General features: G+C 39.0%; 1 protein-coding gene and 1 long non-coding RNA gene across 2 annotated transcripts in view; one reads left to right on the top strand and one right to left on the bottom strand.

Moving 5' to 3' along the window:
• Positions 1 to 20,517, bottom strand: part of LOC127536449 (uncharacterized) — a 333,094-nt gene that overhangs the window by 176,839 nt on the left and 135,738 nt on the right. The gene's annotated exons all lie outside the window — the stretch shown is intronic.
• LOC110963222 (pituitary tumor-transforming gene 1 protein-interacting protein) lies at positions 633 to 18,601 on the top strand. Its single transcript, XM_022211467.2, has 7 exons — positions 633 to 898; positions 1,174 to 1,220; positions 4,181 to 4,289; positions 5,883 to 5,988; positions 7,531 to 7,596; positions 13,552 to 13,598; positions 18,123 to 18,601. Exons 1-7 carry the CDS (start codon positions 796 to 798, stop codon positions 18,170 to 18,172), a joined length of 528 nt encoding a protein of 175 aa, XP_022067159.2. The 5' UTR covers positions 633 to 795; the 3' UTR covers positions 18,173 to 18,601.

The raw sequence follows: 20,517 nt of genomic DNA, 5'->3' as shown, positions 1-20,517 counted from the left end.
TGTAGTCTGAAAGGATCACATCTTTTTTATTTTTTCTAAAACAGAGTGGTTGGCTAAATAAGCATAACTTTTCCCAAAATCAAGCAGCTCACAAATATGAGGGATGGGAACACTTCCAAAATGTATTAAATTGGTATTGGAAGCTGTCTGACAAATTCTTCCAGTATAGGAATTAATTTCTAAAGTAGGGAGAGGATGTTCACATTTCCCCCCCTTTAACTTCTTTCAGATTAATCCAAAAGCCAAGCTACAAAATAAAGAAACATTTTTTAACAAAGCCAAGTTCTGAGTCAGGTGTTGCGAGAAATCCGTTTCATTTTACAAATAATTATTTACTACTATTTTTAAAAGATTTCCTGACATGCTGAATTTGATATAATTTGAATATATTGAGGCACATTTTGAACTGCATCCATCCATTTCTAATGAAAATGTGACTCAAAATGGCATTTACTGATATTAATTCAATAAAAATAAAGGCATCTAGTATTTTTTATTTTCAAAGTTGACCACTGTCTCTTCGTAAATTCTCAAGATCCCAAAACGCTATGGTAAATTGTGTACATTTGTGAGGGCGGTCATCTGTATCTTTAATTGCCGTATTGACTCCTCCCGCCCGGGCTGTCAGGAGTTTAACAACCGCGCCTACCCAGGAAGTGAGTCGAGACAAAACAGAAATAACTGACGGTATCGCGAGTCGCGCAGTGTCGACGAGTTGATATTTTTTGTGTTTTAAACGCTGTTAAGATTTCCAGCCGTTCTTCTGTGCTTTTCACGATATCTTCTTTTACAACCATGAGACACCCTCTTACCGCTCCGGCTGGTTTTGCTGCTGTCTTGCTATGTGTTAGCTTTGTTAGCCAGGGAGAATGCCAAACAACTCCACCTCCTTCAGTTCGTAAGTTTGATTTTTCTGTGTGTTTGTTTGGTTTATTAACGCAGTACAGTCGTTTTGTGTTTGGCACAGGTTTATTTTCTTGTGGTAACAAGTAACTTTAACGGTAGTTGATACGGAAAGTCGTAAAGTCGTGAAATAACTGTATTTAGAAAATACGTCACGGTTGAGTGTGACGACGACCACAGCTTTCTGCTGGTCCTGACCTAGTGGCGCTGCTAACATGGCTTTCCTTATTTCTGAGTAGTTACTTAGATTGTTTTTGTCTCTCATTTCAGCCTGCTCTACCTACAAAACCTGTGATACTTGCGTTCCAAATGCCAAGGTAAGGTTGCACCAGGAAATTGGAATCAGCTTCTACGTGATAAGATCAGCCCTTCGCACTCAATAAAAAGAAATAAAATAACTCGTATGACGAAGACTGGTTTATAATACCTGGTGTGTTTTCACATTTGGTGTCCGAGTTCCCGCCCTCGTCATCCACTGTGATTACTGGACCTGTATACATGCACTAAAGTTGGACACAATTACTTGAACAGCATGTCAACGTTAACGCTGGGTTTCCATTGTATCACTTAACCCTGCATATGCTGAAGTGAGCTGTTATGTCTTATCAAGTCTGCATTAACAGCTCAATTAGAAACATAAATCTGCAGTATTTTGTCTAGTATTTGCTTTGATTGATTATAAATGGTCTGTTAAAGACAATGCCAAAGATTAAATCAGTAAAACCAGTGTGGTTTTAGTCAGAATACATCAGAATTCCTCAGAATCAGCTTATTTTTTTAAAGAAAGATTTTTTTTTCCAGTGTGAAATAATTTTAGTAAAGATATTGAAGCTACACGTGTGCTCAAATTATCATGCTGATAATTCCTTGTGTAAACAGAATCTCAGATTTTCCATTTTGTGTCAGTATGCACACTACCAGTCAAAGGTTTTAGAAAGCCCCAATTTTTCTATTTTTTTTAAATTGAAATTTAGATAGTTCAAGTCCAATTAATAGACTGAAATGGTCCAAAGGAAAGTGGTGAACTGCCAGAAGTTGAAAAGGGTAAAGTTACCCAAAACTGAAAAATAATGTACATTTCAGAATTATACAAAAAGGCCCTTTTCAGGGAACAAGAAATGGGTTAACAACTAACGCTGTTTTGCAGCAATGGAGGTTGATAAAGCCTTGAAAATTGGTGCTACTAAATCCTACAGGTGTCCCAACTTTACTTGACTACTTACCTCCTCTGTCTGCATAAAAGTAGTGTTGGAACACACTGTGGCACCAAATCCTCCAGAGCATTATTTGTACTGCAGAAAGTAGAGTTGCCTCAAGCACAGCTCTATAGTGGTTGGAGTAAGAAGTCTCAGTTTCAACTGTGAAGAGACGACTTGGAGTTGCAGCAAGAAAGCCATTGCTAAGATGTCAGAATAAGAAAAAGAGGCTTGCCTGGGCCATGAAACACCGCCAATGGATTACTGAAGATGAGAAGAAGGTATTATGGACTGATGAATCAAAATTTGAACTCTTTGGTTCATCACACAGGATTTTTGTTGTTGAGTACGAAATAGGATGGTTGCTCAGTGTGTGACATCAACTGTCAAACATGGAGGAGGAAGTGTGATGGTGTGGGGCTGTTCTGCTGGATCCAGGGTCAGTGACTTGTGCAGAGTGAGAGGAAACCTAAACGGCTACTACAGCATTCTGCAGCTCCATGCAGTACCTCTGGTATATTCCTAGTTGGTCAGAGGTTCATCCTATAGCAAGATAATGACCCAAAACATCAGTCCAAGCTATGGCAGATCTACCTTAGGAAAAAAGAACCAGATGGGGAGCTTGAAAACATGGAGTGGCAGCATAATCTCCAGACTGAAACCTCATGGAGCTGGTTTGAACTGGACAGAAGAGTGAAAGAAAAGCAACATAAAAGGGCCACACAATTATGGGAACTTCTGCTACAGAGTTTGGAAGAACTTTCTGAAGAATATTTGATTTCCATGGTGGAAAGAATGCCACGAGTGTGTTCAGCTGTTATGTCTGCCAAAGGAGGCTACTTTGATGAGTCCGAAAGTTTAGAATACAAATTGATTTTTTTTAAACTTCATTTGTTCTCTGCTTTCATTTCAGAGTAGAATGAGACATTGACATGCAGAATTTCCAGTTTAAAAAAAATGGAAAAATTAACATATTTTAAAACTTTTGACCAGTAGTGTACCTATTTTAGAAACTTATTTTGATTTATTTTAAGGACACAGCATCTATTAGCAAGCCAATGGATCTGTTATTTTTTCTGTGAATTTTCAGTGTTGCTAGTTAAATCAATGACAGTGGGGAAAAAATGTCTCACAGAAAAGCAGTTTCTTGAAGTCAGTGTTGTTGTAGTTAAGTGACAGATCAGGAATGCAGTAAAAATCCTCTAAAAGCTTAAACAAATCAATCACTGCTTCCCACCTGACTCCTTTAAAATCAGCTGGGTTTTTTTTTGGTATGTTTTACTATATTTGATGAAGCGATGCAAAAGCCAGGCCAGCGATTGAGCAAGGATTATTGTCGTTTTAATTCGTCATGTAAGTAGAGTCGACTGTACATTTTCTGTCCAAATATGCCTGTTCAGACAAATATGCTTATTCAGAAACTTTTTTTGGCACAGAACAAATCATGGCTAGAATATCAATCTGGTAATAAAATGTAGGAAAATTAGACCTCTCATCTTCTACTGCTTGTTTTGACCAACCACCTGTCCCACATGGTGATTGAACTCTTAAATGTTTACCCAAAACGCATTTATTAAAGTTATCTCAAAGTGAATTATCAGAAAACAAGTATCACACTCATGGTGTGATAGATGTTATACTGGTGCAGTTTAGTTATTGAAAGTATGATGTAACAAATTATGCTGACACTCAAAGTGAGTTATAGAAAAAAAAATGTTGTCAGAAACAAAAACAAGATTTGGCTTTAGAATATATAATTTTGAAATTGATGTAAAATTGATTTGGTTTTGGGTTTTAGTGGAACTCAGATGTGTTTTCCAGCCCTGAAAAAAAGATTCATAGGTGTAGACAGGAAGATGTTATCTAAAACTAAGAGGGTCACGATGAACCAATTTGTCAAATTGTATTGATTTCCTGTGGACTGATCTATACGTGTAAATCTGGAACCAAGCAGTATTTGGTATTTTAGGTACTCGATCAGCTAATTGCAACGTGATTGCAATTTGCTGAAGCTCAATTGCTTCTGTCCTTAATAACACTGTAATATGCAGAGGTTTGATCATTGTGTTTTGTCTGCACAGTGTCTGTGGTGCTTCACTACCAACAACTGCACTGAGTACCCAGTGAGCTGGTTGCTGCCTCCAGCCTCAGTGTGCCAGCTGTCCCAGGCCCGCTGGGGCGTGTGTTGGCGTGAGTTTTTTTTTACAATTATTATTATCATGATGTCAAAAGTAGTGACTACATCTGCATCCGTCTTTCATTTGTCACTTGTTTCAGTTACATTGCTTTAGTGATTTGGGGAAATGAAGATGGCGTACAGGGGCTGTTGTGAGGAAGCTGATTCAATGGTTCAGTACACTGCAGGCATTGCACTTCATTTCCTCTACACGTATCAAAAACCACACAGAAACTCAAATCAAAAAAGACAGTAAGAACAATCTTCATTAAAAATCTAAACAAATGTGACAGGCAGATGTCTTAAAATGATCTACCTCTAATAAACAATAGTCAGAAAGTGGCTGCAGGATATTTGCAGTGGTAGGAGATTCTCCCTAACAAACACTAAACTGTTTTAGCTGAGGGGACCTGTTTGTGTGAGAGTGATCAGCCAAAACTTTCTGTTCCTCTCACTTCAAGCTGTTTCACTGTCACAATGGGTAGGTTTCATCTATTGAGCCTACATTTCAATCTTTCAGCACGACCTACTTCCTCTCTCATGTGGTTGAGAAGCTGTACCAATCTGTTGTTGATAACAGCTTTAGTACAGTGAACTATTACCCCTTGTTATGTACAGATAGTATAGTTTGTGGTGTGCAGGGAATTTCCCAAGTTTATAAGTGGCCAGCCAGGAGAGGAAAATAACCAGGTCAGGCCTTTGTGTGGTGGCATTGCTTACACCACACAGTCTTAAATCCTTGACTACATCTGAATGTAGTCCTTCTTAATGTTAGGTTAACTGCCAACTACTTCGAGATTAGTGATTTACTATAGCAGGCTGCTCTATTAATACTTATGAAATGTCTTATTTAAAGCAAAAATAAATTCATGTGTAAATTGGGAAGGAAACATCTGTGGTTGGAATGCAAATTTGAACTATTTCCTTCACCAGTAGTGGGCAATGTTAACAACATCTCGGCTTTATTGGAGCACATAAAACAGCGCAGACTAGATGTCTGACCAATTTTTCGTTTAACAGCCTTCAGTGGTAACATATCATGTTATTGAATAATTAAAACCTACTTTAGCTTTTATATAAAATAATGGGCATACCTGTTTAGCCACCACTAAAATGTATGCTTGCTCAGAGGCTGGAAACACTGTTGACAGAGTTCATCATTTTGTTGTCTTGGTTGTTTGATGCATCCATACTTAGACTTGTGCTGGTGCTGAACCTTAGAAGTGTTGGGTGCTACAGTAATGTTCTCTGTGATCTGGCAGATGTGTGACTTGATTGTGTTATTGACAAATACTAATAAACTAGTAAGGATATTGCTTGTGGCTTTGTAGTTTAAATTCAAAGTCGCCACTTGACTGAGTCCATTTTGATGTTTTAGTTATGTTTTCACTGGAAATGCAAGTGTGGCGTTCAGTTTCATCATCAGTGTAATGACTTGCAGTGTAGCAGAAAATTCAGCAGGTGGTGCCATTGCCAAAGTCTACGTTATTGTTCCAGGGAACGAGAGACCCAGTGTTTCAAGTTACACTGATTACCTGACCTTGTGAAAATACCCTCTTCCTGAAGAGAATATGAATGTTAATTATATATGTCATTGTTTGACCCAGTGAACTTTGAAGCCCTGATCATTACCTTGGCTGTGGTGGGTGGAACCATCCTTATCAGCATTATTGCCTGCTGCTGCTGCTGTTGCTGCAAGAGGAGTCGATCAGGGTAAGGGTAAATTAAAAGTCTTCAGCATGTCAGTACAAGTGTAACATGAGTTCCAGCGAAGTCCCTTAAGATCAAGTCTTGCCACTTAGCTGAAATCTTGGAAGTCTGAAATCCTTTGAACAGTTGTTTAGGATCCACAGCACCCCTACTGAAATGGACAACTACAATTTCAATCATCACAATTGCCGTTTTGAGGCTAAATAAGAGGATGACTGATGGGTCTACACTGTCTAGACTACCTATATCATCTCTCTAACGCAAGATAACCTTTAGCAAGAAGTTATCATATCTGTAGCCCCTGTGAAAGCAGCTAATGGCTAGTGGCTAAGTTAGGAGGCAGCCACTGATTACCCTGAAATGATGTTTGGAAAATGCTAACTTAAAACTTTAAGATATTGGCCTTAGTGGGCAATAAAAGTGATGCAACAAGTAAAGAATAACAAAACACAGAAGAATTGCAAGCAAAACTGCAGGAGAAGAAGAGAGAAACTGTTATCTGTCTCACAGTAAACAGAGGAGTATATCCTAGCGTCTTGTGATTATCTGACGCCATGGCTTCTATTGCTATCGTACTTCTTCATAGTAATCCACATTGATGCAGAAGCGTAGTTATAAATGACGGGTTCCCTGCAATCAAATGTCATTAAAATATACTGTTGAACGTATATCAGTTCCAAATTATTGGTCTTTCTTGTTACCAATAGTTGGCCGATCCATACTCATAATTAATAAGCAGGGTGTGGTTTAGAGCTATTAAAATCTAAATTACATTGAAACCAACCAAAACTACAATGAAACAGATACACCCAAAAATTAAATTATAAATTCCTTACAAGAATTCAGGGCGTGGACCCATTAACCCATTTAGTCAGGACTGTACTGTGCAGTGAACCTCTGTTGCACCCATGAATCTGGACTATATTCAGCCTCATTGTTGTCCATGTAGCTTAATCATTCTGTGTGAGAGAGAAAGACAGACATGGTGTGTTGTGGTGCTCTCATTCATTGTGCTGGAGTGAAATGGAAATGTCATGTCAGTCAATCAACTGCAGGCTGGCCTGTCACTCACTGACAGTCCAGTGGGTGTAGTAGTCTCGTTCATGTCTATCATCTGATTGAAAAAAAACTGAGGACAAAGAGCATGCCTCAAACTCTACACACACACTGTCTTACTTACATATCCATTTAAATGTAGTCATATTTCCTTATTTTTAGATTTACCTACAGGTAATTTGATTTTCTCATCCTTTTTTCCCCCAACTTCTGTTAAATGAAAGAATTCCACTGTCAAAAATGAGCAGCAAAAACTCTGTGCTCCGACGGACACAGTTCATGACTCAGAGTACAAGTCAAGCTCTGGAGAAGTGAATAATTTTAACTTTTAAGCAGTTCTGTTTTTGAAAAGAGTAGCCTTCAAGCATATGTTGCAATTTGTAGAAAATATGTCATTTGTCACTTTCCAATGAGTGTGTTTTTGTTGTTCTGTGGTTCCATGAACAGTAATGATTCTAGTACCCTGTTCATGTCTCCTTACAATTTAAGGCATGACAGAGATGAGGAGAGATTTGCCAGGAGGAGAGAGGAGATCAAACAGCGCTCTGAAGAACGGTAAGAACTTCACTCCAGGCCTCAGTAAACATAGGTTGGCACTGACAATAATAGATGATAACGTGGTTTATTTAAATAATAGCTTCACTGCCAGTGTTTCTCTGCTCAACATGAAACCAATCTTTTAATTTTTTAGGCTCTGTCACTCGCCTCTGTATCTGGTATAAACTGCCTGATTGAAGTAGTGATCTGGCTAGGTGATAGGACCAGGCTCATTTTCAATTGAGTCCCTTTAAGATATGTATACATTATCGCATGCATTATATTTATATATTTGGTACTTTCAAGTCATATGAGAACCAATCCTGACATATTTAATGTATCAGTAGCGACAAAAATTTGATGGAAATTCCAGACCGGTGTTTACTGTACTCTACTGTGCTTTGGTTTCAATGACAGCATGCTGGTGTTACAGCACTAGTGGTCTTTACCACAAACAGGTGCTGTACTGTGAGCAATTTGCAATATATTCAAAACTATTGTGTGAATGTGAAAAGGGTTGTTTGTTTGTTTTTTATCTAGCACACACATTTTTCACAAGAACACAGCTGTTAGTGTCCTGATTGATCAGAAAACCAATTTTGTAGAAGGATGTGGAAAGCCCCACATGTTGACAGGATTGGTTCCTTAGGTGGGTTTCATGTGAAACCTGGGAAGTTATAATACATTGGCCATTGGTACTCTACAGTTTTATGGTGGGGATCCTCAGTCATGATGTTGACCACTTATTTCGCTCATGATGTGACTTCTAGCATGTGAAAAACACCATATGTACATATTGTCTTGATACTGGCTAAAAGCGGTTTATTGCAACATGCTACAACTTTTTTTGAAAAGACTTCCATCCCCATTGAAACCAGAAACTCTTCACCTCTTGGTCCTGATTTGTCACAGATAATGACAGCAGTTCTACAAAATATGGTTTTCCCTGCACATACCACAATGCTCTGCCTGTGCTGTGAGCTTCACAGACTCTCAAGGCCATTTTGAAAATGCTGAGAAAATCAGTTTGTCATTGTGAAGGACTGTAATGAAGAGAAAAGCTTCACGTATTTAGCCATCAGTAACCTCATTTATGAATGTCGTGTAAATGTGGTCTGCATTGTGCCAGACTCAACTCCAGCTTTGTCATCTTTGTTTAATTTCTTTCCCCTCACGAGCAAAATGGACCCAAGAAAATCTTTGGCTCATGGTGTTTGACTTCTAAACATTTAGATGTCCTACTGAATACCTGACAAACATTTAAATAAAACTAAAACAAGACCACCTTGGTGATGTCAATTTCAATAAATACTAATTTTAATTGATGATTTCATGTTTAAATTCACTGGAGTGGAATTTTTTGCTAAACGTAGCAAATATTTAGAATATCCAGTGATCAGCCCCAACATTGTGACCATTGACAGGTGAAATGAATCAGTCATCTTGTTGCAATGCAATGTTCTACACCTTGAGTGCTGAAATTTATGTGGATGTTTGACATGTACCACTCACATGAGCATTCCAGGTAGGGCAAACCCCCCCCCCCAGCATTACAGAGCCACGGTGGTCACCCGGGTTCTACACTTCTCAGATCCAAATCTTTTTGAGCGTCTGTTTGATGTGCCAGGATAAGCCTGATCTAGGTAGATTCTACTGTACAACCCACAGAATTCACTGCCACCATCCTGGTGCCACAGGACATCTCCAGAGGTCCTAAGTCAATGACCCACTGGGTCAGAGGAGTTTTAGCAGCATATAAGGGACCAACACATTATTAGACAGGTGGTCATAATGTTATGCCTGATTGGTGTAAATACAATCAAACTTGCCCCATCATATGTTTTGGATCAGGTTCAAAGTCACAGACTAAAATAATATGAGAGTAAGACAATGATGTAAAGACCTAATTATGTTCTGTCAGTAAGTTCGGTGTTGTTTGTGTCTCAATATATCCGAGCAGGGCTTGCATTACATTTCCTACAATGGAGTAGTTCATTGTTCCCAACAACAGCGTCCGTTGTGTTTGGGAATCAAGCAACTGGTGTCTGTGCAGCCCTAACGAGTCCATGTCCCAGAGGAGGAGCTCAGTGTTCCTCTGCTCACATCCCTAAACGCCAATTGGATTGTCAAGGCTGAGCAGCTGGTCTTTGGTAATGTCATCATAAATAGAGTGGGCTACATCCTGTGCAGTGCCCTCCTCTGTCAAAGAAACAGTGTGTTAGTCACTGGATCATACAGCAGTGTGTCTTGTAGCAGTGACAGCAGACCTAGAAGCCTGGAAGACTATCTCTTCTTGAACTCCATGAATGTTTCATCCTTATCTTTCTTTTTTGTTCCTGCACTTCCACTGCATTTGTCCTCCGAGGATAGCTGGGTGATGTGTTGGTAAGCGGGGCGGTCGTGCAGAAAGAAAATCGGTAACTCTGGTACATCATCATCAGTGCTGTGGACATCAGAGCCCTGGCTCTCTGTGTGTGTGCATTTGAGAAAGAGCCTGCACGTTGAGCTATCCAGCCTCTGAGCTTTTTTCTCACGTGCCATAAAATCGAGTCAGGGTTTCCTGCAGTGAGGATGATCAAATCTCTGAAGTCAGAGTTTGTGCAGTGACCTACATAGATGCAGTTCATGTTGTGAACAGGACATTCAGAATAGATCGGACCTATCATGGGAGAGACTAGTGCCTCTAGACACTGTTGCCTGGCCTTCTGAGAGCCAGCACAAAGCACAGTAGTATAGTCGTCATCCAAGCCCAGGCATGCTGGACGAATCAACAGCTTTTGTAGAGTTTAGACCAGTTCAGCTCGAATGAGTCCTGACTGATACTGCTGTTTTTTCAGCTGACATTGCCATCAAGAAATCTCCAGTGTCTCTGTTAGAGCATTGCTATAAAAAGCAGAAGAGACATAAACATCCGTTAAGCTGAATTTGCACGTACTGACACCCCATTAAATTATTTTTATGAGTACCTTTTAAACCTCTTGGAAACATTCCCTCTTCTGCATTTACATGTAACAAAGACTTTTTAAAATGCAATCATAATTGCAAGAATAATCACTCTTCATAATGTTTAGAACACAAACCGCACACAGATTTTACGTTTAGTTATGTATCTTTTAAAGAGAAAGCCAAAATAGAACAGAATAGCAAAAATCTATTCCTCTTTGAGGGCATCAGTGGTTTCCAAACCTTGTACTCCCTACTTTCCCTTGAAAACCAAAAAAGCTGCAGTGAATGTCACAAACATCAGCCGAGTGTTTGTAGCTGGGTTATCTTAATGGAACTTACAATATCAAGAACATGAAAATTTCTTTTCAAGCATATTTCTTAAGCTTGGCTTTGCAAATGGTGTTGCAAGTTAAATTTAGCTTTAACTGCTATTTTCAAGGCAAAACATTGATGGTGAACTTAAGACCAATGACAGCTTGTTCATGTTTTTTTTCCACTAAAAGGAATGACGCGTTTCAGAGCATCATCTGTTTTTTGATCAGCCCACCTTTTACTCGACATGTCGGTATGCTGTCTCAATTCATGTTCAATCTTCAATCTTAAAAACCATGCCAACATCGAAACACTGCTATTTGTTTATAATTCACTTTTATTCTTAGTTTCACTCCACCCTATTTTTCTATTTTACCATGGTCATTACCCATGCAGTGCCTCCAGCACCCAGTCTAATGTCAAAAACACAATACAACTTTCTGCTAACTTGCAGAATGTGACTCGAGAGTGTCTCATAATAAATCATCAGTGTGGTTCTCACAATAGAGAAGCCCTCATCGAATGTTGTATGATTTTGAGAACTTTGGCAAATTTTTGACTTTATTTTACTAAATACGACTGTTAGATTTGACCTACTTGCAACACACAGATACAGATTATAGCTAGCAAGCAATGTTTGAACTGACCAAACCTAGAAGTGGAGGAGTCAAACCTTTTCCCTGTTATGAGAGTCAAGGTCCCTGTTGCCTTCAAACCTTATCAGGCTGTGGATAAGGCTCCATCTACTTGCTCTTTTTCTTTCTTCTCTTTCAACTTGTTGAATACAGCCATATTTATGTAGAGGGAGTGTGAACATGTCAGGAAATTAGTTGCATACAAGCCATCAGTGTGGCGGAGGGTGACAGATGGTAGGCAGAGCTCAGCCAGCCTGACTTCTCACAGATCACTACCTAGCAATAAAGCAGCGACTGATTTACACCAGCCCCTTGTACTGAGATGAAGTAAAGTGACATCTCTGGAGGTCCAGAGCATAAACCCTCCTCCCATGCTTTTGTTAGTCTTCAGAAAGGCTGAGCGATGGGCTCATGGCAGGCCTGTTGCTGTTGCACTTTGTTTCATTGGCATGGAATGCAAACACAACTAACTATGAAACTATGGCAGGCTCCATAAGGAAGGTTTTTTTCTTTTTAAATTCTTGGTAGGCTGGTACGGATGGAATACATTTTAAATATTGATGTGGCTCTATATGGACATTTTGCAAAAAGGATACAGTAAATCCATGGCCCTTAGAACTGTGTGATATGGTCTATCAATATGGTATTGATCGCATTACATGAGATTATATATCATGTGGGAGCTTTTGTGAGATTATGTTATGTTGTTATGTTGTGTTTTATAATATGTTTTTGTTTGTTTGTCAGTGTAGCAGTGAACAATAGGAACGTCTGAAATTTGCTCTGGCTCAGTGAATAAACAATCTGCATGTTTAATCATTGCAGTATGAATGATTATTTCTCTACATACATTTTTTGAGTATATCTTTTGAAATTCAAGGTTATTAAGATTGTAATTTTCACTTGAATGAATCCTCATCCTTAGGCCAGTCATTGTAATGTTACAGTTTACATTCCATTTTCCAATTTCATCAGAATCTGAGGTCCAGTTAACTGTATCTGAGCTGTAGTGGAGACCAAAGTAGAGTCTGATGATATACTGACTGTAACTGCACCTTTAGCTCCCCTGTTAGCTGTGAAGTATTGGTTCCCTCTGGTATTTTTGCGGTTATAGAGTGAAAGGTGTAGAATTGATGTTCACTTTTAAGGTGTTTTGGAATCGGTCTGTAATGGTGGGAGGCAATGATGCTGCAGCTTGATGAAGAAAAAATAATGAGGTATAAAAAATCTCAGTACACACAATAGATGGCATAAAGCTACCTTTACATTTCTCATCAGTCATTAGGTTTTAATGTGTTAAATCAGGGTGTTACATATTGTGTTGAGTACAGGCAGATGGGTGTGTTTCCCTGGTTGAGTCAGCTGATTTAGGACATAATGGTAGACGCACAGTGGGATTTTTAGCAGGAAAGCAGTGTCCATTTATTATCCGTTTTGTGCTGATGGTGTTGGACGATATCAGAAAAACTGTCCAATGCAGACCCCAATTAGCTACAACATTAGAACACCCTGCCTAATATTGTGTAGTTGTGTAATTCCCCTTTATGCCATCACAACAGCTCCTACTTGCCGAGTCATATACACAGGACCTTTGGGGGTGGACTGTGGTATCTGGCACCAGGTCATGGATGGAAGATCTTTTTGGTCGTGTGGGTTACAGGGTTGGGTCTTTGTGTACTGGACTAGTTCTGGTACATTCTGTAGATCCTTGATGGAATTGGGGGTGTTGTAGGCCAGTTGATTAGTGGTGTTCCTCAGTAGTTTCTGCTGTGTAGCAGGGTATGTTGTTCCACTGGAGGGGGCTGCTGGCAGGTTTACCAGCAGAACATTGCAATGTAGCAAAATGATGGATGTAGTTCACTTTACGTGTTCGTAGTTTTAATTTTGTGACTGATTGTTACAAGTTTCCTGTCAGTCCATATGACTTTATTCCTCTTGGTTTGTTTGTCTAAAGTCAGTGTCAACACAATATGTTTTTCCTTTGATCCCAACCCAGTGAACCAAAATGCAGGTGTGAGAGCAAATTTATTTTCTTGATCTATGTATTAACTTACTCTTCCTTTGTTTTTATTTTTTACAGGAAAGTGGAGAGAAAGGCACGACATGACGAGATTCGCAGGAAGTATGGTGCGTATTAACATTACACTAAATTGTATATAGCATAACATACATAAAGGCTTCACTCATCCTTTTTAATGTGTGGGAATCTGTGTATTAATTTGCTACACTGGAGATGATCAGTAAGTCACAGTGCAGGATGTAATCTGCTCTCTTCACGTCAGCTGTCTCAGATACGTGTCAGATTGGTTTCAGATTTTCCATTGTCATTGATTTTTATTCCTATACCTTGTGTCAGCAATGCATTATTCAACATTACAGGCCTCATCCACAACCAAGGCAATTCAGGTCACATATAGGTTACACAACTCCTGCCTGCGTCAATTAAATTAAGCATAATTCATCACATACTGGTGTCAAATGGAAGTCCCTTTGTGACTTACATTACGGGGGTCATAAAAACAACAAAGGTTTGTCATTGTGAAAGAGCATGGTCTTCTTGGTGCACAGCATGTACTGTACATTTTACGGGCCTGTATGGAACAACAGTGTCATTAACGTATGCATGGAAAATTACATGCTTCATGACCTCATTTTTGAAATGATAATTTAGATTTACAACAATTTGACTTTATTTGAGGTGTGATTAAAATGTTTAGAGAACCACATCTGATTTATATTTGACCTTTCCTGACTGGATCTCCCTTGTTGATGTCATAGTTTACCTTGAGGTCAAGAAATTAACTTAGTGACAACACTGCTATTGTTACTAAAAGAGGTGATGTCAAAATTCAAAAAGATATACAGCGCCCTCCATAAGTATTGGCACCCCTGGTTAAGATGTGTTCTTTAGCTTCTAATAAATCTTATTTTTTTCTAAATAATATAGGACCACAATGAAAATAAAGCAAAATCCAACCTTTAATTAAAGTACATTTATTCAGTGGGGGAAAAAAAAAACACATTAAGAAATAATTCTTTTACATCAAATCATGTGTGCCACAATTATTAGCACCCCTGATGTTAGTACTTTGTACAACCTCCTTTTGCCAACAAAACAGCACCTAATCTTTTCCTATAATATGTTTTTTCAACAGTTTTCAGTGTGAGAGTATGCTTCTGCAATAAAAATTGAATTTATTTTCAGACTTTCAACACATCTTAACCAGGGGCGCCAATAATTATGGAGGGTGCTGTATTGGTATTATACATTAAAGTATGAACTCAGTTTTTTCTCTGTCAGTATGAACTGCCATGGAAATAAAAAGCATTCAGTCTTTACACCTTACATTACACAACATTATTGCATCATATCTCACTCTTCTAATCAGTACAGTGATTCTGTTTCAGATAAATTAGGCTGTCCTTCTTGAGAAGTTGTATAACTTTAGGGAAAGAGACTGTTAAGATTGATGTATGAAACGCTGACCTCTGTCAGAGCTTTGATAAAGAGGACACACTTTGTTTTGTGCTGTTGATGTGGCAGACATTTCATTTGAGTTTAAAGAAATCACTTAGCAGTGGTGGGTTTGTGATGCGTGTGTGTGTCCTGGCAGCATCAGTGCAGTAAGACATCAGGTTGTGTGTTTTTTTGTGTATGGACAACATGACAGTGTGATGGATGGTGGTCTGTTTCTCAAGCCTCCTGCTCTCATTAGTTTACTTCCACAGCGGCTGTAGTGGAGGCTGTTCTTTCATTATCATTCTGGTCTATTCTGTAAAACACAATTTAGGGAGCTGCAACACCACCTTTGTACAGCCAAGAATCAAGTCCTGTTATTCCTTTTAAAGTGCAGACTCAGTGGAGGTTGAGTATCACTGTAGGTGGCTGAGGATCCCCTGAGGGAGGGACAGGAGGTTTTTCAGAAAAACCTAAAATAATTTCTTGTCACCACCGTTCTGAAACATCCCAGCAAAGGACTGACTCTTTTGTCACTTTTTCTACAACTCTGTGTAGAAACCTGTAGAAGCTTGGTTTACAGTTCTACAGTACAAGAGTGAATCACAAAAAATTACATTGTGTTTCTTGCAGAAGAACATTTTGAAAATCTCACACTGACACAAACTCAGCTTGGCAGCCTAACTAAATAAACAGCTTAGTGTTTTGTGGAATATGAAAAGATGTGTATGAAACGCGTGTCTGAATGTTAAAAAGTAACTTGCAACATTTTACACCTTATAGTTTTCCAGATAATGGACAGTATGGCTGCATAATGCATCTTTTACCAAACGGTCATAGGTCTAGTTGCATTTTGGGCAACAAGCCTGGAGCCTGTTTAAATTCTTTGAGTCTTGATTTTGAATCCAGAAACAATTTTTAATTAAATCATGATGATTCGAACTGAAAATGAACAGCATTCTTCCCCTACAGCCAACCATTTCAGAGATTGGGGATCAATATCAATCTTTCAAGTCACTCTCAGGAAAAATGTTAAAGTGTATTTCCAGAAATGTTCCTCACATTTCAGCTGCTATTGTTTGACAGCAGTCTAAATATGTCTGAACAGCCAGCTCCTCACTGAATGCTTCAGCTTGTTGAGTTGTTGGTGGATGTGAGCATGTTATGACCAATGACAATAGTCTGGAAATTCTTGTATTCCTCTGCTGATCTGCTGACTTTATAAATCCTGGCCTCCACTCAGCTGTTGCTCTCTAAGAAGTACTTCTGGTTTGGTTTCGGGGTAGTTTAATCTGTCTGTGACAGACGTTACCACAGGACAACGTTCATCCAATAATCAGCGTTGTTTAGTCATTCTTGTCTTTATTGATTCGAGCTTAAGAAATCAAACAAGAAGCATACGTTAAAGGGTGGGTGCAAAAATCGTTCAGTCAGTATTAAAGCTATAATCAGGGGCCCATATCAATTCTAGAACAGCTGTTCCTTGCTGTAATCGTTCTTTCTGTTCATATTGGCCATTAAAAGACACAATCTACCGTTCTTGTTCTGTGTAAAATATACTGCAGCTTTTATTCAGTATCCAACAAGTTAACACGAAACATCAGACTGGGTTAATTTTTCATACTAACTCAAGTAGCAACAAGTCAGACGGCAGAAAACATTAGAATTCCTTAACCAACCAACACGCTGACTGCTTTGAATTTTTGGACGAGTGCAGGAGGGATTTTTTTTTTTTTATGGATCAGTATGAACAGGAAGAGTAATAAAAGGCAGCAAAACATGTTTCAACATATGCAGAATAAGAGCAATGAAAAAAAGTGAAGCTATCTTTTAAACATATACCCATTCAGAGATGCAGGAGAGGACCTAAGAAAAGACACAATTGTTTTGAATTGTGAGGATATAGTAGCCTAGCCGCACTAGACAACCCACGGCAACAAATTTAATTCTCTGCCAGGGTGGGACTAGTTACCCTCCATAAGGCTCGAGGTTGGATGCTCCTAAAACTGGCCGGACGAATCACCATGAAGTGTAGAGTCAGAAGGCGGGCGTAACTAAGTGACGACAGAGGCGCGACGATTATGACAGAAAGAACCAGCACACAATAAACAGTTATCTTTCGACTCGGCTTTGGCCACAGCCCTTAAAGATTTGAAGCTAAAATTCAACTTGAAAGATAAACAAAGGACGGCACTGAAGTGTTTCATTGAGAAGAAAGACGTATTTGGACTTATGCCGACGGAATATGGCAAATCCTTAATATACCAGTTGGCTCCGCTGGTTGGAAAGCTAATGGGACTGAGCCACAATCCGGCGCTCTTGGAACTACGTCAGCCTATTCGTTTCGCTGATTGGTTGTATACCTACCCAATTGCTGCAGAGGGATTTGAAAGACAACCTTTTAGCCCGCCTCCCTCCCTGTCGAGCTTCCCTAGACCCTTGTGTCTTAAGAGCTGGGTCTAGCGTGGCTAGGCTAAGGATATAGTATTTATGAGGCTTGACCTGTACTGGGGACTGAAAGTCAGGATGTCAAGGCCTCTGCTGCTTTACTTTGTATGTTTAGATTAGTCGGTGTCTTCAACTGTTTAATCTGTGGAAGTTCAATATTCATGTACAAGTAGTCCCTGCCCTGATTAATCTACCACTTGCATGGTCAAATGTATTAGTTGATTTCTCCTTTGTCCATAAAGTGTAAAAAAATCAATAAAAGAAGACAGAAAACCATAATGCCTATCATACCTCAGTTTCACAAACTAACCTCTTCATTTCAACCCAAATCTGTTCAGTTAATTGCTATGTATGATATAAAATCTTGACATTCGAAAAGCTGAAACCAGGCTGATATTTGCTGTTTGATATTTATGTCAATCAGTTAATGTCTGTCTGGATTTTTGGGGATCATGAAAAGTCTGAGAAATGTAGAGAAGTACTGACTGGGGCAAATACAGTACGACTAAACAGGATCAATTCCACCATTTCCATAATGCACTGAACTTCAGATGTTAACAGTCTAGCAGTAGCTAGGATTGATTTTCCAATTCATTTTCTGTAAAGGGATCCTTAGACTAGTATGGTCTACATCTGAGAATCACTACCTCTGGGATTCAGTGGAAAATGTAGGAAGTGGAAGCTGAACTTGACCCGGCATACACTGCTGTGTTTTCATTTTGTCTCCATTTTGTGTGTGTGTGCAGGTCTGATGGGTGACTCGGACCACCCATACAGCAAGTTTGAGAATGAATAAAGCAGCTGCGCTTGGAGGCCTTCCATAGGCAACTTGCCTTCATATCTTCACTTTAGGCTTGGAGTGATGCCCTTTTGTCAAACAAACAACAAACTGAGTGCAGCTGCGCACAGTATTCCTGTTCAGCCAAAATCTCTTCATGCTGCACTTGTTAAACGGTAACAAATGTAACTGAACAATATCTGAATTAGTTAAACTTCTGATTCTCAATGAGGATGCGGTGATGTGTGCTGGACAGATGTTGAAGCTGGTCTTTAAGCTTCCTGTAATTTCCCTGAGCTCTGAAATGTCATTTCACAAAATCACTTTTAAAATATTGTACTTTATTAGTCTTTGCACTTTGTAGATGAGGTATTGATTCATGAATTACACGATAATAATTGTAATCAGATGTTTCCACACGTGAATAAAGCTCTTCTCTTTTAACAATTTGTTGCTTTTTTTTTCATATATTGATTAAAGCACCAACACAGAGAGAGTAAGAAGAAAGAAGCATGTTTACTGATAAGTTAAAGCTAAATACTAATAATGATACCAATCATGACACAGTTTGAGTTTTGCTTTGCCCAAACAAGAAAGTACACCAGTGGTTGGTGTCAGGATGGAGTGGGGAGCTGGAAGATACATTTTAGAAACAGCTGTTGGAATAAGTAAAGCAGCTGTTTGTATTAAAACATTGGCAGGATTTCTAACTGATCGGGCAGAAAAAAATGACAACTGGAGGTCAGTTTTGAATCCTCTAAATCTCAGAGCTCTCTCTATCCAGAGAATGCCCATTTCATATTCACTCCTGTTTTACCTTGGTTTCAATCACTCACTTCTAATTCTAACTCTTGTTTTCTTTTTCTGGGTAGAGTTTCCACAGTTACTCCAGTTTTTCCACAGTTTGCCATTTCAGCTATTTGGGGAAAGCTACCAGGGAAAACAAAGAAGCTATCCTTGTCCTGTTTTGAGTGTGCAATTGCAAACGGATCTTCCGTCAGTCTGTCTCAGGGCAGCTGTGGCTACAAATGTAGCTTACCACCACCAGAGTGAGACTGTGTGAGTGAATGAATAATGGATCTGTTGTACGCGCTTTGAGTATGCCTAAATAGAAAAGCGCTATATAAATCCAATCCATTATTATTATTATCTTGTTTGTGCTGTAAATCAAGCCCTCTTTTTGGGGAGTTTTTCCATGCATTTCGGACAGAATAGCAGGAATGAAAGTCGGCCTTGTCGGTAACTAATATTGAAGGATGATGTCTTTTTTCATAACCGTTACATTGTGTAAGCACCATCTGTTTCAATGATGTGAAAAGAATGTCTGTTTTGGAGCTGTTTCTCTGGTGACACTGCATCCAAAGAGGTTTAAGAAGTGATTCAAAAACTAAGAAGAGAATAAACCACTGAATGTGTATTCTGGACCATAAACTCAGAATCACAGCAGCACCCAAAGGACAAAGCACAAGGCATGTCTTGGTATGTCTGACCCAAACTGAGCTTCATCTGGACCAGGGGTGTCAAACATATGGCCCGGGGGCCACAACCGGCCTGCCAGGGGTCCAAGCCGACCCACAGATGACTCTGCAAAGTGGAAAGTTACAGAGACAACATGAAGTGCAATATTTCAATAAAAGTAACTGCTATTTTAAATTTGTCCACTCTACAACTTTTATGAGTTAAAATTAAATACGAGATTGTTAATTTCCAGATACCTGTGATCAAATGTTTTGTGCTTTTGTAGATAAACTGTGATCTTTAAGTTGTAATGTACTTAATTAACTGAGGCACATTATTGTTGAAATTGCACTTATTTTAACAAATTTCAGTTTGTTCATAATGTTTTGTAAAAACGATAGTTCATCAAATGTGAACATTTTCAGAATGTACTTTTTTGCACTAAAACAAAGGGAAAAATTTGGAGTTGTGGTAAAATCTGGACCAGAATTAAAATCTAATCCAAATCAGGATCAGAGTTTAATTTGAATCGGGATTATGAGTTTAATGTGATATCAGAGGTCAGATGATGCTGGGGTCAAAGGTCATGTGATGTCAGGTTGAGGTGTGTTCAGAGCAGGAGCTTGAGGTCGGCCAGCAGAGCGTCCACGTCAGTGATTGGTGACATGGTTATGATGTTGTGATTTTACTAGTTCGGGCCACTGGAGATGAAACTAGGCTGAATGTGGAACCTGAACTAAAAAGAGTTTGACGCCCCTGATCTGAACAAAGCTGCTTTAAAGGAAGTAAAAATGTATGTAGCTTTAAAGAGAAGCACAGTTTCACATGTATGCCTGCAGTCTTCAGTAAATTCAAAGTGGACTATAAAAAATGTCAACAGATAAGATTTGTGTTACTTTCTATAG

Source organism: Acanthochromis polyacanthus, chromosome 12, assembly GCF_021347895.1.
Source record: "Acanthochromis polyacanthus isolate Apoly-LR-REF ecotype Palm Island chromosome 12, KAUST_Apoly_ChrSc, whole genome shotgun sequence".
Taxonomy (NCBI): Eukaryota; Metazoa; Chordata; class Actinopteri; family Pomacentridae; genus Acanthochromis; species Acanthochromis polyacanthus.
The sequence above is the reverse complement of the archived record's forward strand: the minus strand, read 5'-3'. Positions and strand labels throughout refer to the sequence as shown.